The 15,986-nt window shown below is 36.8% G+C and overlaps 1 protein-coding gene across 1 annotated transcript in view; it reads right to left on the bottom strand.

Moving 5' to 3' along the window:
- The window catches only part of FAF1 (Fas associated factor 1), a 201,166-nt gene that overhangs the window by 23,792 nt on the left and 161,388 nt on the right, over window positions 1-15,986 (bottom strand). Inside the window, exons 16-17 of the mRNA XM_063139063.1 lie at window positions 3,862-3,942; window positions 2,892-2,969 (exon numbers count right to left, since the gene is read on the bottom strand). Coding sequence (XP_062995133.1) covers window positions 2,892-2,969; window positions 3,862-3,942 — 159 coding nt within the window. The remainder of the gene's footprint in view (window positions 1-2,891; window positions 2,970-3,861; window positions 3,943-15,986) is intronic.

Genomic DNA, 15,986 nt, shown 5'->3' with positions numbered 1-15,986 from the left:
GTTTACTGCATAGTGGTGATAGGTAATTTAATTGTTGGACAGAAAGGGCTTAGGAAACTTTGATTGAGGGAATAATTGTCAAGTGCCAAATTGCTTTTTAAAGCATAAAAATCAAAACCATTAAATATTTAGACAAATAAATTAATTTATTAAAATCCTGTAACCTTCTCCCAGGCAAAATTCTTGAAAATAGATCACAAGAAAGAAAGGCCGGAATCCTCTACAAAAAACTTGTAATAAAATAATTTGAGCCAAGTTTCCTGGTTATCCATATTTAGTGTATATCATCAATGTAATTTCTTGTCAATGTAAATAGCATTTTTTTGCAAATATATTTGATCAAATATTTTGATACCTTTTGAGTATATAAACTGATTAATGAAATCCCACTGATTTCAATGAGCTTTTGGTATACCAAAGCTTTCTGCCCATTCAGTAGGATCAAGACTTGTTGTTATTATTATTTTCATTTCTATACTGCCCAATAGCTGAGGTTCTCTGGGCAGTTCACAACAATTCAAGTATGACATAGTCATACTTAGCATAAATCCACTGAGATCACTGGGCCTTTGTTTCACTAACTCAAGTCACATTGATTTTAATGGGACTATTCTAAGTATGATTAACAACATAATCTAACCTAATATGTTTAGAACTGAGGTGAATAATTTGTTTTTTTTAAGAAGTGAAGAACTGTAGGCATAAAAAGAGTACAAAGACAAACAGGTCAGAGCATGAATCTAAGCAAATAGGCACATTATTTCTGCAGCATCATAAGGGTCCCAAAGTCATGGACTACAACCCAGAGATCTCTTTTTAGTATGATCAGGAGCTATACGTGCTCACAGGCTTGGACTTCTATTATACCTCCATGCTTTTGATACTTTCCAAGCTTCAAAAGCAGAATGGCATGCAAGCTATTTGCTAAAAATTATACCACAAACACTCATACAAAAAAACATTCAGGACAGATGTAAAAAACCCACTGCGTGCATGTGGTTCCTGGATTCTGCCAATGGACAACATGCAACATCATGTACATGTTCTGAGTTCAAGATTCAAAACCTCTCAATGAGTCATCTACTGACATATCTTTTATTTTAAAAAATTATTTTGGTCTTTACCTGTCTAGATGACTTACGTTCAACATTTTTAAATAGGTGTGTTTTTATTATACTTCCTGTGTTTTCTTTGCTGAAGCACCTGCTTTCTATCTTTGTATTTTGACATTTCCCATTGCTGTACAACAGATGCAATATTATTTACTGAACCTAAGCAATTATATCAGAGAAAAACAAACAACAGTAGCTCATTAGAGCTGTTTTCATTGCGCAAAGAATACCTCCCCCTCTAAAGTAACCAGTCTCCAGTGCTTCAGCATAACATGGCTATTTACAATGGATATTCCACACCAGTGGACTAATTTAAAGAACAATGATGAGAAGAGTAAAGTTAATAACTCTTGAATCTTCATTTTGTTGATTAAAAAAAAGGATATTCAGTATGAGAATAGATGAATGACTGGATCTCAAACAGACAGGCTGAACTGAAAGTCCATCATATAAGCAAACACTGTTGCACAAGAATAGACTATAGATAATCCATACACTTGAACATGGGGAGTGTTAGTAAACAGCATTGTTAGCAATGCTTTTGTACTGCTATACAAATATATCTTATTTTCTTTTCATTATAGCAATTTGCATAACAATGAAGAGGTCTGGTTACAGATTGAAATTAGGACTCGTTCTGCAGCTTTGTGTAAGAAAACAGTTTCCAAAAGACCACTGTGTCTAAAAGGCAGGTTAAGTGGCACAATATTACAAAAGAGAATACTAAACCTATTTGGACAGTATTTATTCTAGAAAGAGGAAGAACTCTTGTATACATTTATTTATTTATTTTAAAAAGACTGATTAAGGGCACAATTGTATATAAGCCACTTACAAGTCCCAATGACCTTAACAGGGCTTGCATCGGAATAGACTCATATAGGATTGCACTATTAGTTATGTTTTTTTAGTTTTGGGACTGCCATTATGATTATGTGTATAAATTAACATAAGACAGCCACTAACAATATGTTCATTTCCTTATTATTTATTTATTTATTAAACATACAATCGTGCCTTTCTATTATAAAAATGGATAGCATCTTATAATAAATTCATTTTAAAATACCAAAATAAAATGGAGCTAAAATCAAAATCAACAGCTCTTAATAAAATCAGCAAACCAACAGTGGACCCAAAAACATTACTAATAATTAAAAACTCAGGAAAACAGGACAGTCTTGGCCTGGCAACTAAAATTATAGTAATAGTATTTCCTGGCAAATTTCTCTAGGGAGAGAGCTAAAAAATGAGGTTACCATCAGAGAAAATATCCTCTCCTTGGTAACCAAAACTGGAGTAAAAATTGAAGATAGCACAGCCCCCAAAACTTTAGTGTGTTTCTCTTAGCTTTCTGTGTGTAATGTAAAATCTTACTTGCTCTAAAAAAGTATAACTTGTAAAACATACATACTGAGTAAATATATAACTTATAATTTAGCACTGTTTAGAAGTATCTGAAAAGTTATGAGCAAGAGGAATCATTCTGATAGCCCAATTTTCAAATGTACAGGGAAAATCAATCAATCAATCAATCAATCAAAGCACAAAAGTATTTCACAAAAAGTAAATGGATAAACTACAAGAACACATATTTTAATAATAAATGTTTGCTGGGGCACCGGAGTTGCCATAAGGTACATATTTTTCAACAGAAATATCACTCCTGAAATGGGTTATTATGAAAGTTCTTCCTTCCTTCTATTTTTCACAGTAACATTGAAGTCAGTTCGTACCTTTAAAAATCCCACAACTAGACCAAAAGATAAAATGTCTTACTTCACGTTCTTCCTCCTGTTCTTTCTTAATCTGCTCCAAACGAAACTGCTCTGCAATTTCTCTTTCTTGTGCTTCCCTCTAAAGAACAAAAATAAAGAAATAACTTCAGATTATGATTTATAACTAAGGTGCACTTCCCATGTTTTAATGGCCATTGTTCCCAAAGACACAAAATATTGGTTATTCAAAACTGTAAGTATTCCACAGTCTTTCCACAGTCTTTCATACACCTATCTCTCTCAGCTTGTGAGTAATTCTTCTTTTAAAGCTATTCACAACCCAGGAGAAACATAGGAAGGAAGGTAAATTAAATTCCATAATAAGGGAGTAGACATAACCCCCCTCCAGAAACTGAAGTAATGCACAGAGGTGATTGTGGGGCTGTGAAAGTCAGCCTTGCTCACTGCTGGAATCACATACCACCTCACCTGATGAATGTTTTGCGGATGTTTGTGAGAGCAAGTTCTCTGCGCATTCAGATGCACTTATGCCCAGTCGCAGCACCACATCAAGTTTAAGAACTCTCGTATACGCAGAGAATTCATTCTCATGAATATCTGTTGGATGTCCGTTAGGGTTAGGGATTGGGCAGTATAAATATGTAATAAATAAATAAATAAATTCTTACTTTAAAAAAAAGAAAAGAAAGATGGATTCCCTCACTGGCACGAAGAGCATTGAGAAATGCAGTTTTCCAGCTAGAGAAACTACATTTCCCAGAGTGCCAGGCATTGTGTAGGAGACCTCCCTCCCGTCCACCACAGGAACACTGAGCCAGTGAGAAGTTCACTGAAAAAAGGTTGGGTAAGGTATCCGCTCTTATCATACTTTGTTGGGGGTAAAAAAAAAAGGTCTGAATTGGGTTCAGAATTGGGTTCAGAATAAGGCTTCTCCAAACAGAGTTTTCCAACTTGTATTATTGGTCATAAATGTGATTTTTTTACGCATTATAGCATAGCACATTACAGACCTTTGCTCTATCAGCTTCAAGAGAAATTCGATAAGCTTCATCCTGTTCTCTCTTCACATTCTCTCGGGCCTCACGTTCATCCTGGAAGGGGGAGAGAGGCCAAGAATCAGATTTGTACATCAATATTATGTAATTTTATACTAGGAGATAATAATATTTGGATAAGTTTCCTGTATGATTGCATTATAGGACAAAAACCTAGAAGAATATAGTCTAATTTAACAATAAAAATATCAAATCCTGCTCAGGGTTATGCAGAATTTACTAGATTTCTTTCTATCTATGCTGGATTTATAGAGCAATCCTGTTTTCAGCAGGTAAACAACTGTTCAGAATATATATTTATACACATATACATGGTATGTCAGGACATCCATACTGGCCATGCAATGGATCAATTCCCAGCATTCCTGACCATTTGTCATGCTGGCAGGGGATTCTGAGAGTCAAAGATCCAAACATCTGGTGATCTATTTTCTGCCCACCTGAGTTACATCATATGCTGTGCAATTATATGCATATTTATGCAGATGTCCCACTGAGTTCAATGGACCTTCCTCCCAGGTAACCTCAGTTTATTAAGAAAGTCCTGTTTCCCAGCATTGATGCCCAAATAACACATACAAAATCACATTTACCAAAATGAAGAGCATTTCAAAAAATGATTGAGTTACAAAAGGTCACTTTAAGGCTAAATGGCACCCCAAAAGTTACGGCACATTTTCCCCTAAGCAAAGCTTAGAGACCATCAAAGATTCTGTATTTGAAGGAACTATTTTCAAACATCTAGGAACTGGATCCAGAACAGGTCAGTCCTGAGAATTCAAGAATTTAATTTTGGCTCTTTTTTAAAGCATCTGAAAAATTGTCTTTTAATTGTAACAATGTAAGTCAGTATCAAATCACCTGCAGACATCAGGAGCAGAAACCCAAATAGAACACTGAGGTATATTCTTGCATCAGTTTGTTTTGTCCCTATGTCTTGGTTCTTCTAGATACTTGGGGACTATCTAAAAGGCCATCTGTCTTGCTGTGAACCTTTCCAGTTACTAAGAGGTGAAGGAGAAAAGAGGCTCTTTTGAGGCCTGCTTGATGGGCACATGTGGAAGGGCTTTCTTCTGTATCACTCCCAAATTGGGGGATGTACCCCCAACAGTTACAAGTGGTACCTAGTCTCTATGCTTTTAGAAAAGGTGTCAAGATACATCTCTGTAACTTGGCCTTTTAAACTGGTTCATTAGTAGTGTTGTTCTATGTTTTAAATGATGTCTTACTGGTTTTGTATTTGATCCACTATAGATGGAGGGCTCTGTCTATCTCATGCCCTGGTAGACGGGGCAGGAGGAATGACAGAGCGAAAATGCTGCCCAATCTTCCTGTCAGCTGTTTTTAGTCTGATGGTCTTCTGAGCCCGTCCAGCTTGCTGGCTTACCTGGGGCATGTCCAAGAACAGAGAGACTTGTGGATCCTGTGGACTCATGCCCTCTGCGTTCCCTCCCCTCCCTCCCCACCAGCACACCCCTTTCCTATCCTCTTCAAATCACTTCTGAAATTGCCACATGATCTGAGAAGAGAAGCCACTGCAGAGCTTACCGTGATGGCAACAAGAGATGGGAGGCTGGGAAGGAAATCTGCATTTGGATTTCTCCTCCCAAGGTCGTAGTAGTGTCTATGGCCTGGGGAGGGGAAATCTGCAATATCCTTTGGTCCCTAGGAATACTCTCCTAGAGACCATCCGACTGCTCTGCCAAATAACAACAACAATATATATATATATATATATATATATATATATATATATATATATGCACACACAGACACCCATGGCCATATTAAGATGTCCTATATTTATCTTAGAAATTCTCAAAAATATTGTGAGCACATCCATATATAGGCAAGACAGAGAATTTTGCCTGGACAGAAAACATTTTCATCTTTTACTATTTGTAACATGGTACCGTAAAGTCTGCATGAGACTCAAAGTTTAGACAAATGTTAAGCAGCATGCAGACTCCCTCCCTGGAAAGGTTACCTGAAAAAACACTTTCTTTACTTAAAGAAAACAAGAAGTCAGTAACAATTCTGCTAGGCTGCCACATCCAAAGAGTCATTTCAGAAGTCAGAAAATGTCTAGGGTGCTTTAAGCAAGTGTTACCAAGTTGCTCAATTTCATCAGATTTGCTCATGCTCAAAAATCTCACAGACTAACATATTTGGGTGCAGGAAAAGAACTTTCTCCCAGATCAAAATGGTTTTGTTGTTACCTTCTCTACTACCAGCTCCATTGCTTGAGTCAGCTGGAGCACATCTCTTCTCTGCTTTTGGCAGACTAAAGCTTGGTCTGCACAAGTTGGGAACTGGTGAGTGAATGGTGCTGTCTTTGGGCGTGGGAGATGATCTTGATGACATTTGATCCAAACAGCTTAACAACCCTTGGCCAAGCAAAGAGCTTCTCTGTATTTGCCAAGCACCTAAGCTTTTAAACAGCTTTTATTTAGTCAAGGAGAAAGGTATATTATTTCATACTGAGGACTACCTCTGCCTTGACCAGCCTATCAAATACAACTTACAGCAGCAAGTTATCAAGAAAGCTCTGGTTTGGTCTGAAAAATATGCATTTGTAATATAAATAAATTCACAATTGTTTTGCTTTCATATTAGCATTACAGAACTGTAGTGAACCTGGGCGATCATCTAGTCCAATTCCCCACCCCATTCCAAAAACTCAAAGCAGGATGGTGACCCACTTCCTGTCTGTTCCAGTAATGAATAACTGATGCCACTAGGAAGTTTCCCCTAATACCGTAAGGGACTGTCAATGCATGTCAACCACCCTCTTAGAGGACCTGCTATATAAAGCTTCCACTGTCAAATGTATGACAGGTGATCATGTCAGTCAGAGCCTGTTCAACAGTAGGGCCAACACTGTTGAATTCATTTCTTAGGGACATATGTTTCTCCCCATCCTTATTGGCTTACAAGATAAATACATAATAAATATAAATATATTAAGAAGTGAATATATTAATAGATAAATCAGGAACATTTACTATAGATTCTTGTAAGTACCTATATAATTAAAATGGTTAAGACTGGCATTGAAAAAGTTCTATTGAAAATCAGTTAAATCTGAAATTGGCAAACTTGGGGAAGGAAAACAAGAGAATGTAATCTACTGTTCAGCTTTTTTAAAAAAGCTGTTACTTTTAATATACATTCAGAAATGTGATCAGAATGAATACAAATATAAAAATACCTGATCTAGGTTTCTAATCTTCACTTTCAGGTTGGGGAATAAGTACTCTGAGTGATGGTGAGAATGAACAGCAGAAATCTACCTCAACTAGATTTTCAGATGTTGGCAGCTACAACACTGTATTTTTCTAGATAGACAGTTGAGAGTTTGAGGCATTTACCCTAGGTTTAGTTCTTCCTCCTCTTGGCATTATTCTTTAGAAGGGACTATGAAAGGGATGTCAGGAATGTAAAGATGTATTATGCATGACTGCCTTGCTATGGCACAAAGATGTGAAATGCCACAGCTAAACCTCCATTTCAAAGTGAACAGTTTCCTATGCTGATGTACCTTCTAATCAAGTTCACGGTTAGACAATGGAAAATTGTTTATCCAAGTAAGAGATTTAACTACCTAAAATATTTGCATAGGGTTTGTTTTAATACTATGTTTTAATTAAGATTAATGTTGCATTGCAGAGCAAGCAATTTGAAGTACAGGACTTCATCAGTGTAAGAAAAGATTACAGAGAAAATTGTGATACCCTTTCATACTTGCAAAAATAAATATTTGCATACTGCCAGAAACAGCCCTGCTCCCAAGGTTTCTTGGGCCCTTGGAGCATCAGAAAAGGACATATCTCTTTTGCTGTGCTTCCACCTGCAATTGTATTTAGACTTTCCAGTACCAAGGTATAACTATTTCTACTAAGAAAACCATGTACCTCCCTTTCTCCTTTCCCTCCCTACTGTTGGACTTGGTTTGGTTCAGTCACCTTCAGCTCTTGGTTGTTGTATGGATACTATTCAACAGTGAGTGCTTCTCTTACTGCTTCATTTTATTTATTTATTTATTTATTTATTTTCAGGATTTATAACTCACCCTTTAACAAGTTCCCAGTTGGTAGTGTTGGGAATCTTAGAACAAAGCCCTGTGCCAACAGTTCAGAACAGCCATCCCTCTTTTGAACAAGACAAATGAGTAAGTCTGTGGGCCATTAGTGCTGCTGCCACATATTGAGCAGTGCTGCCCTATCGCTTTTGAGCGAGCACAGTTCATGGCTTCCATGAACCCATACGAAGCAGCCACTTCAGCAGCAGATTCTGGATTCCCGTGGGACGAGGAGAGAATCAGTTTGATTTTTTTGCTTCAAGTACAAAATTGTCGATCACAACAGAGGAATCCAGGGCTAGAATTAAGCTGGCTTGACAAGATACTCATAACACATATTTATTTAGTAATGACTTTAGCACTCAACATCAAAAATCTATCCATCTGAGTAGGTTAAATCTCCTAGGTTGTTTAGTTTTTATTACTAACTCCTAAGGCTTTCACTTTATGTCTGGGACCAATTAGAAGTGATGGCATCACCTTTAAAGTCATAAACCAGGTTATCTGAAGTATTAGCTCTTTCCATGTGAATCTGCCCAGCAGCCCCTCAGTTCAACCAGGCACGCTCTCTCATGTGTTCCACCGCCATCTGAGGTATGGTTGAGTGGAATGTGGGAGAAAAGTCCTTCTCTATGGTTGTGCCTAGGCTTTGGAACTCCCTGCTTAGGAAGATCCATTTAGTCCCCTTTCATCATTAACTGAAGAACTAGAAGCCTGCTGGATATATAATTTTAAATGCTCTTGGTTCATGTAGAGACTCCTTGCTTTCCCCCTTTCTTCTTTTCTTTAGGAATTTCTTTGGGGAAAGTGTTTGTTGTAAGCTACCTTGGGGAATTAACAATTCTTTACACACACTTACATGGGACTTACCTAGGAGTAAATATACACGAGATCAGTACCAAAGTCAGTACCAAAACTTTGTCCCTGCTGGGGGAAGGAGAGTGTATATTTGAGGAGTAGGGGAGAGGTGACACTGCAGATAAGTGATACTAACCTAGAAATAGTTTGAAATAAAATTGCATATGGAAGTAATATTGCCTGCTCTAATTTATACTGTGAAGCCATTGACAGCTGTGCCATTTGTCTACGGACCTACCTTCACAACAGAGAACACATGTTTACTGGCACTTAAAGATCTTCTGATGTGGCCCTGCTTTAGATTTCATCCTATGGGGAAGCAAGATTACTTTCCACAAAGAGCAGGGTCTTTTCAATTTAAGCCCCAACATGGAACTCACTTCCCAAGGAAGTTGATACTGCCTCTCCCCTGCTTGACTTTTAAAGGTAAGAAAAATACTTTATATTATTATTTCAATTGGCCTTTGAGAATTGACTTCTTTTACCTTGCTTTATACTGTTTTTGCCAATTGTTCGCCTTGTTTTACTATTTTATTTTTTTAAGGTTCTTTCATATACTTATCAAAGCTGCATGTAAATATTTAAAAATAACTATAAAGAGATATAAATATTGTTTCATTTGTACAAGGTTCTCATTCATAAGAAATGAGGAACTACCTTGTATACAGTCAGTAAAATATGTGAATTTATATTTATAGATGTAAATTTAAACATAATTAAAATTTAATTTGAAATATAATACATCTCACCATAGTGGTGAAGATCATGACCAGGTAATCTGAGTGCCTGCTCAGTCTGCTGACTGAGTGCAAAGTCCTGATGGGCAACTTCAAGTCCTGCTCTTCTTTCTTATGTTTTTTTAAATCTTTAAATCAGACTTGGGCTGGACGACTTTTAAAACAGAGGTCTGTCCCCTTTGAGGTAAGATACACAACTAGCCTAACTATTCCTGAAATATGGTCACTCCCACAGGTAAGACGGTTCTTGTAAATAACCTGCATTCATATACTAATCTTTTTATTTTTTCAGATTTTTGGGGGATGTAAATATCAGGCTATCGCCCTCAGCTTTTACAACACTCAAGTAAAGCATTTCCTTTTTGGCACTGATGTCAAAGCATAAAGTTCTACATTTTTCTTAAGGACTACAGATGTAAGCATTTGACATTTAAAACATAGTTTCCTTTAAAAATGTAAGCTCCGTTTAATTTTCTACTCCAAGTAATTAAATGCAGGTTTTTCAAGATATGCATGCTAACTGCTTCACAGGTCACTGGAAACCAAGTGACATTTCACTTCCCTGACAGCCATCCAGCAATATCACTTAAAGTTGTTGGCAAAATATGAACACCAAGTATTTAATTTTTCTGAGATTCAAAAGCATAATGTGCAAACACACACACTTAACTTAGATAATTACTATTCATTAAAAATAGATGAACACAGTAGTACCTGCAAACCTGGAAGGTTGGAAGATAAGGAATTTGTCTGGAACAGTAACTAGGTAAGAGAAGGAAGCTTGTTCATCTCCCCACTCCCATCCCATTTATACCTTGCCTATCCTGCTCTAAAATGGCAAAAGAAGGAAGCTTATGGGGAGAAAAGTATGTGTGTGTGTATGTACACACACACCCCATCATAATTCCAAGATGGCATAAAGTCAGTCAAACAATGCCTGCCTAAACAAAAATGGGTGATCCTGTTTCTTACATGCAATGTCTTGGTTCTGCTGGAAACACCATCACAGGTAAAACCATTTAAAAATAATAATTGTGTGTGTGTATATGTGTGCATGCATGCACACAAGGAGAATAGTCTCTTCAATTGCTGTCTGCTGCTGTTTCTTAATAGTTTTTATATGTTTTAGCTGAAACTCCAGAAGATTAAACTTCTTGGACAGATCTTAATTGATAGGATGGTTTCAGATAGGATGAAATGCTTTAAAATCTGAGGCAGAAAAGTATGGCCAGTGTGCTTAAAAGGTGTAGGCTAAAATGTGTTGAGAATGCAAAATTTTTCATATGTGGAAACACCACATAAGTTATGTAACCATCCTACACCTCTATCATTGATTCGAAATGAAATGTCAGGACCCACTAATGTGTCACATGGTATTTCCAAATGGAGGGCTCCTACTGCTAACCATTAGAAGGCATTGTGCAGGTATTCCACCTTTTTCTCCATAACAGATTTTCTGCAATAAGAAAAAAGCCAGGCAAAATGGTAGGAAAACATGGGAGGGTTACAAGTGGAAGCCATTATCTGGACACCACCTTCACCCTGTAAAATTCTGTGAATGAGGCATGCACAATAGCTTTGTGAGTGTGTTATACTGCTTGCTGAATGTATCAGGTCAGGTCCCAGTTACAAGTCTGGGAAACTGCATGCAAAATGCCATGCATCCTCATGAAGTAACAGTGCATTATTCTGAGGATAGTACAGAGCAAGGAGACAAGAGAAAAGGCTTATGGGCAGAGTAAATAGAATGATGCACTTAAAGAGAAAATAGCTCCCTTTATTTAAAGGCCTGGGAATATCTGTTCTATATCAACATGCCTATTTAGATACATTGATGTACATTGATGGTGCTATATAAATAAATAATAATAATAATAATAATAATAATAATAATAATAATAATAATAATAATAATAATATACCTTTGTAATGCATATATCTACCGTATTACAGATACCACAAACATGACACAAAAAGGCTATCCTTTGAAATCCAACAAGACCAATAAATCTGTGAATCAAGCAGAGTGACAGAACTTTCACTCTGTCAGAACAAATTTTACAATGATTATTCTACATTCCATTGGTATGAATATTGAAATGTTCCATTGTTTAGCTGTCATTCAGAAACGCCGCATGAATATGAACACCACCACTCCACTGTTGTTATACTATTGATCCAATGATGTCAGTATGACAACATAGCAACATTTAATTGGCAGCTTTGGTGGAAGCAGTGTGAAATCTTTTTAAAATAAATTAAACTGACAGCAAGATTACAGGCTTGGCAAGATTTAGTCTGCAGCTAAGCTGAAATTATTATTTTATTTTTACTTAAAACAACCCAAATTTTATTAAAAACCTTTACTTAAAAACCAATTCACTTTAAGGTCAGGCTGAATTTACCCCATCCCATCTCACATCCCATGTTTGTGGAACCATCAATTCCTGTGTGAAGAGGGGCAATATCAGCTACTTTGCACGGGCTGGTTGTGCAAATTCTTAGAAACCTTTGGTAGGAGAGTTGGCTAACTTTGAAAAATAAGATGGCTGAGGATTTAAAAGAAAATAGGTGGGAGAGAAGCTTACACCACTCCTCTCAGAAGTTTTATGGCATTCCCTTTTAATTTGGGAGAGAATGCCTCTGGGAATAATGCTATTATTCTACCCCAAATTAGAATGGAATGCTTGGAATCGTTGCTGCTTGAGCTGACAGTGAAGCTTTCTTTTTCTGTAAAACGAACAAACTCCAACCACTTCATATTTAAAGGGAAGCCCACCCCACCACCTTCACCTGACATTTCTGAGAATTATCCTCCTGAAAATTAATAATAATAAAAACTGTGCTAAATACTTTGGCCCAGCATTCATTCATATACAACACTTTAAGGCCCCAACTAACCATGGGGAAATCATGTGCGAACAATGTACTCAATAGGCAAGTTGGCCCACCCACTGCAGTTGCCACGGGAGGTCTCGTCCTGCAACCCACTGCTATCAGAGGGGGATACAGAACAGCACCTTCTTTGTACTGGAGCCCAGGTGGCTGAATTCCTCCTTGAGGAGGCCTAACTAGCTACCTCATTACTGGTGTTTTGGACTGGCTGTTAAGTCCTTCCTGATCCATTGGGCCTTCCAACTAGTTTATTCCCTGTTGTTTTATGTCTCTGTTCTAGTTTGTGACATTCTCATTTTGTTCTAATTCTTATCTTAGTTTATTCTTCTTCATCATCATCATCATCATCGAGATCATATTATGTTGTTTTTGTTTATGTTGTGAGTTACCTTGAGGATCTTTGGACCAAGAGGTGGAATAAAAATATTTTAAATAGATAAAATAAGTGAATAAATGCATATCCCATGATATGCATATCCCATGCATATCATGGGATATGCATGAGCAAATTAAATAGCACTTATTTTCTATGCTGGGGGAAGAGGAGGGCTGATGATCACCCTTTTCAAGGCAACCTGAACAGGACCCTGGTATTGGATTTAGATTTTCACTTCCAGGAAAACACACACAGAACTCATTGGTACATCTGTTTCCCATTTCTGTATCAGAGTACTTGTCTACAATTTAACAAGTTTATTTGTAACTAGGTTCTATTGAATTTACTATGGTCTGTATTCAATGGGCCAGGCTCCCAAGTAGCTATGCAAAGGATGTTAACCTTAAGCATTTTAACTAATTCCTGACTAAATCTGAATTATTTAATTGTAGCTATTGCTTTTGGTAATGCAACAGGAGAGAGTCTCTCTTTCTCTCTTTTTTCTGTAATGATATAGCAGTCACTTAGCTATTACTTGGGTCTATTAAAAGAATATAACTAGCAAACTGTGAAGTTTTTAAATAATAATAATACAGTGATCATAATCCAAAGGGCAGCTTTATATGAACGCGTGACCAACATTTCTGAATGTTGTAGAGAAATATTATTCTTAATTTGACTCTCAATTTGAGAAAGACTGTGGTAGTAGAAAGAAAATAAAATTTGATTTCCCCCTATATATATAGATATATAATGTTTTACTATCAGAAGTATATGTCTCTCTAGCTTACCTCTCTGCAGTTGCAATTGCAAGACATTTTAAGTTGTGAGCCTAGTCTCCAATAACATCTGCACCAATAGTGAATAGATTTGGATGATACAATAACCAATGGTGGATTAAATAGTCAATGGTGGGCTAAATAGTCAACAGTCGGTTATTGTGACATTTGTTGGGACTTTTTCACACCACAGTTGGTTATTCGGCTGAAATGACCAACACAAATAACCAATGCTGTGCAGGGTTGATTATTTGAACAACCATTGGTTATAGAGTCATGTGTCAGGCACTGTTGACTATTTCGATGCACACAGTTGGTTATTTTTGGTGACTACAGAGTCCCCTGGCAAGAGCAACCAAAGTGGCAGCTGCCACTCAAGTCCAGCTGGCAGAACTCGCAATGGCTGATGGGATACCAGCAGGAGGACTGAAGGAAGGAGAAAAGGCAGGGGATTTGTCAATCAACTCAACGCTGGCCTTAATCCACACCACAATTTATTATAATCATGTTGTTTGGGGGGTACCCCCTCGATAATCAACCATGGAGTTGGCTACTAACCCACCATTGACTATTGTGTTGTCCAAACGCAGCCTTAAATGTTACAGATATGAGCCAGTTTAGAGGAGCCTCAGAACAAGACACAGTCTATAATACTTTGAAATCCAACAAGCTACATGTTCACATAAGGAAACAGAAATGCAGTAATTCATCCTACATATTCCGCCTTTGCAAAGGATGAGAATCCATTTCAAAGTTTTTATTGAGCCACACCTGAAGTTAAAACTATTAGTGCCTGCAGCTAATCAGGGGAGTGTTAAAGAAAAAACACCCAGCTTGTCTAAACAAAACATAGCAATAGAAAACATTAATATGATCCTCTGATGATGACACCCTTGTACATTTTATAACATAATACATAATAAAGTGTATGTTGAAGAAAGGGCATAAAAGCTGCCCAAATGAAATGAATAGCCTTTAATGCTCTTCTTTTGTTAGACCAACATTCAGTGCAGATTTTTTGTTATTGATGTTGTTGAAAGAGGCTTCCCTAAGGTTATTGTTGCTATTGCATTTTGAAAAGATATTTTTTAAAGTCTTCGTAACAGCTGCCTTTCCCCAATAAGCACATTTGAGGTACTTTTTTAATTTGAGATTTGCCACTTTTTACTGTTCTGTTCCTGTACCTTTAAACAGCAGCATGACATACAGAAATCTATGAAGTTAACATAGATTTCTGGCCTAGTAACAAAGTTAAGGGATAAAGCTTCACCATCTTCATTTCAGGCTACTGTTAAAGGCACAGAGCTAAAGCCAGCCAGTAAAAACAAAAACAAAAACGCACCTGGTAACTGTACTTACCATCACAAACCTGTCCCAAAATTACTTCAACAAAGGCTTGTAGTGCTTACCACTGGAAATGTCAATTAACTGAACTCATAACAAATGGCCATCAGATGTTAAGCAAATCCTCCACAAAAGTCCTGAACACACACGTACACTACCCAATTATCATTTCTCTGAATTAGTCCAAACCATGGTTTAATATCCCGCCTGATAACCATAGTTTCCCCATATTGGAAAAAAGGAGAAAATATGAAGACTTCCTGGTTTGTTTGCTCACTTGAACAAGGGAAAAGGCAGTGTGCAGAAGTCTTACTCATATCCAGGATTACTCAAATCTAAGCCTAATAATATGATTGCCCAAATGCAGTCAATGTGTCAAAACGTACAACTAGTACACATTAAAATGCAATTAAAAATAAATCAGTTTTAGTTATTTATATTAAAACTGTATATGCCAGTTTCTGGATCACCAGATCTCTTAATATGGGAAATACCTTCGTAAATTTGTTGCTATATAAGCGGCAGAAACTAATTTAACTTAGTATTTCTAAAAAAAACAAACCTCAAAATATTACCAAACGTGTCTTACAGATACAGGAGAAAGGGCAGAAAGGGCTTTCCCAAAATTATGTAGGGCAGTATTACCAGACAAACAATTAGAGGAGCTGAATAACTAGGCTGAACAATATAAAGTGTCTTAATCAGAACAGGGTGAACTATGCTGTACAGAAAACTTAAACAGTACCAAGAGAAGAAAAAGAACCATAACACTTTTAGGACACCCTTTGTCAAGGCAAGATCTGACAGAAGAAATTATAGAAATGGCAAGCTTTTTAATATTCAAAAATGTCCATTTTCCCAATGTTCCCAGGTAAGAAGCCATATTGTTTTGTCTCATGAGAAAATATCCTAGCTGAATAAAGCTGAATTTTACAAGTGTGATCGTGTGATACTTTTTATAAATTATAGTATTGGTACAGAAAATTCATAGCGAGATAAGAGAAATTAGA

Source organism: Elgaria multicarinata, chromosome 1 (genome assembly GCF_023053635.1).
Source record: "Elgaria multicarinata webbii isolate HBS135686 ecotype San Diego chromosome 1, rElgMul1.1.pri, whole genome shotgun sequence".
NCBI classification, from domain to species: domain Eukaryota; kingdom Metazoa; phylum Chordata; class Lepidosauria; order Squamata; family Anguidae; genus Elgaria; species Elgaria multicarinata.
Note: the sequence above shows the minus strand (reverse complement) of the source record. Positions and strands in the feature narration are given on the sequence as shown.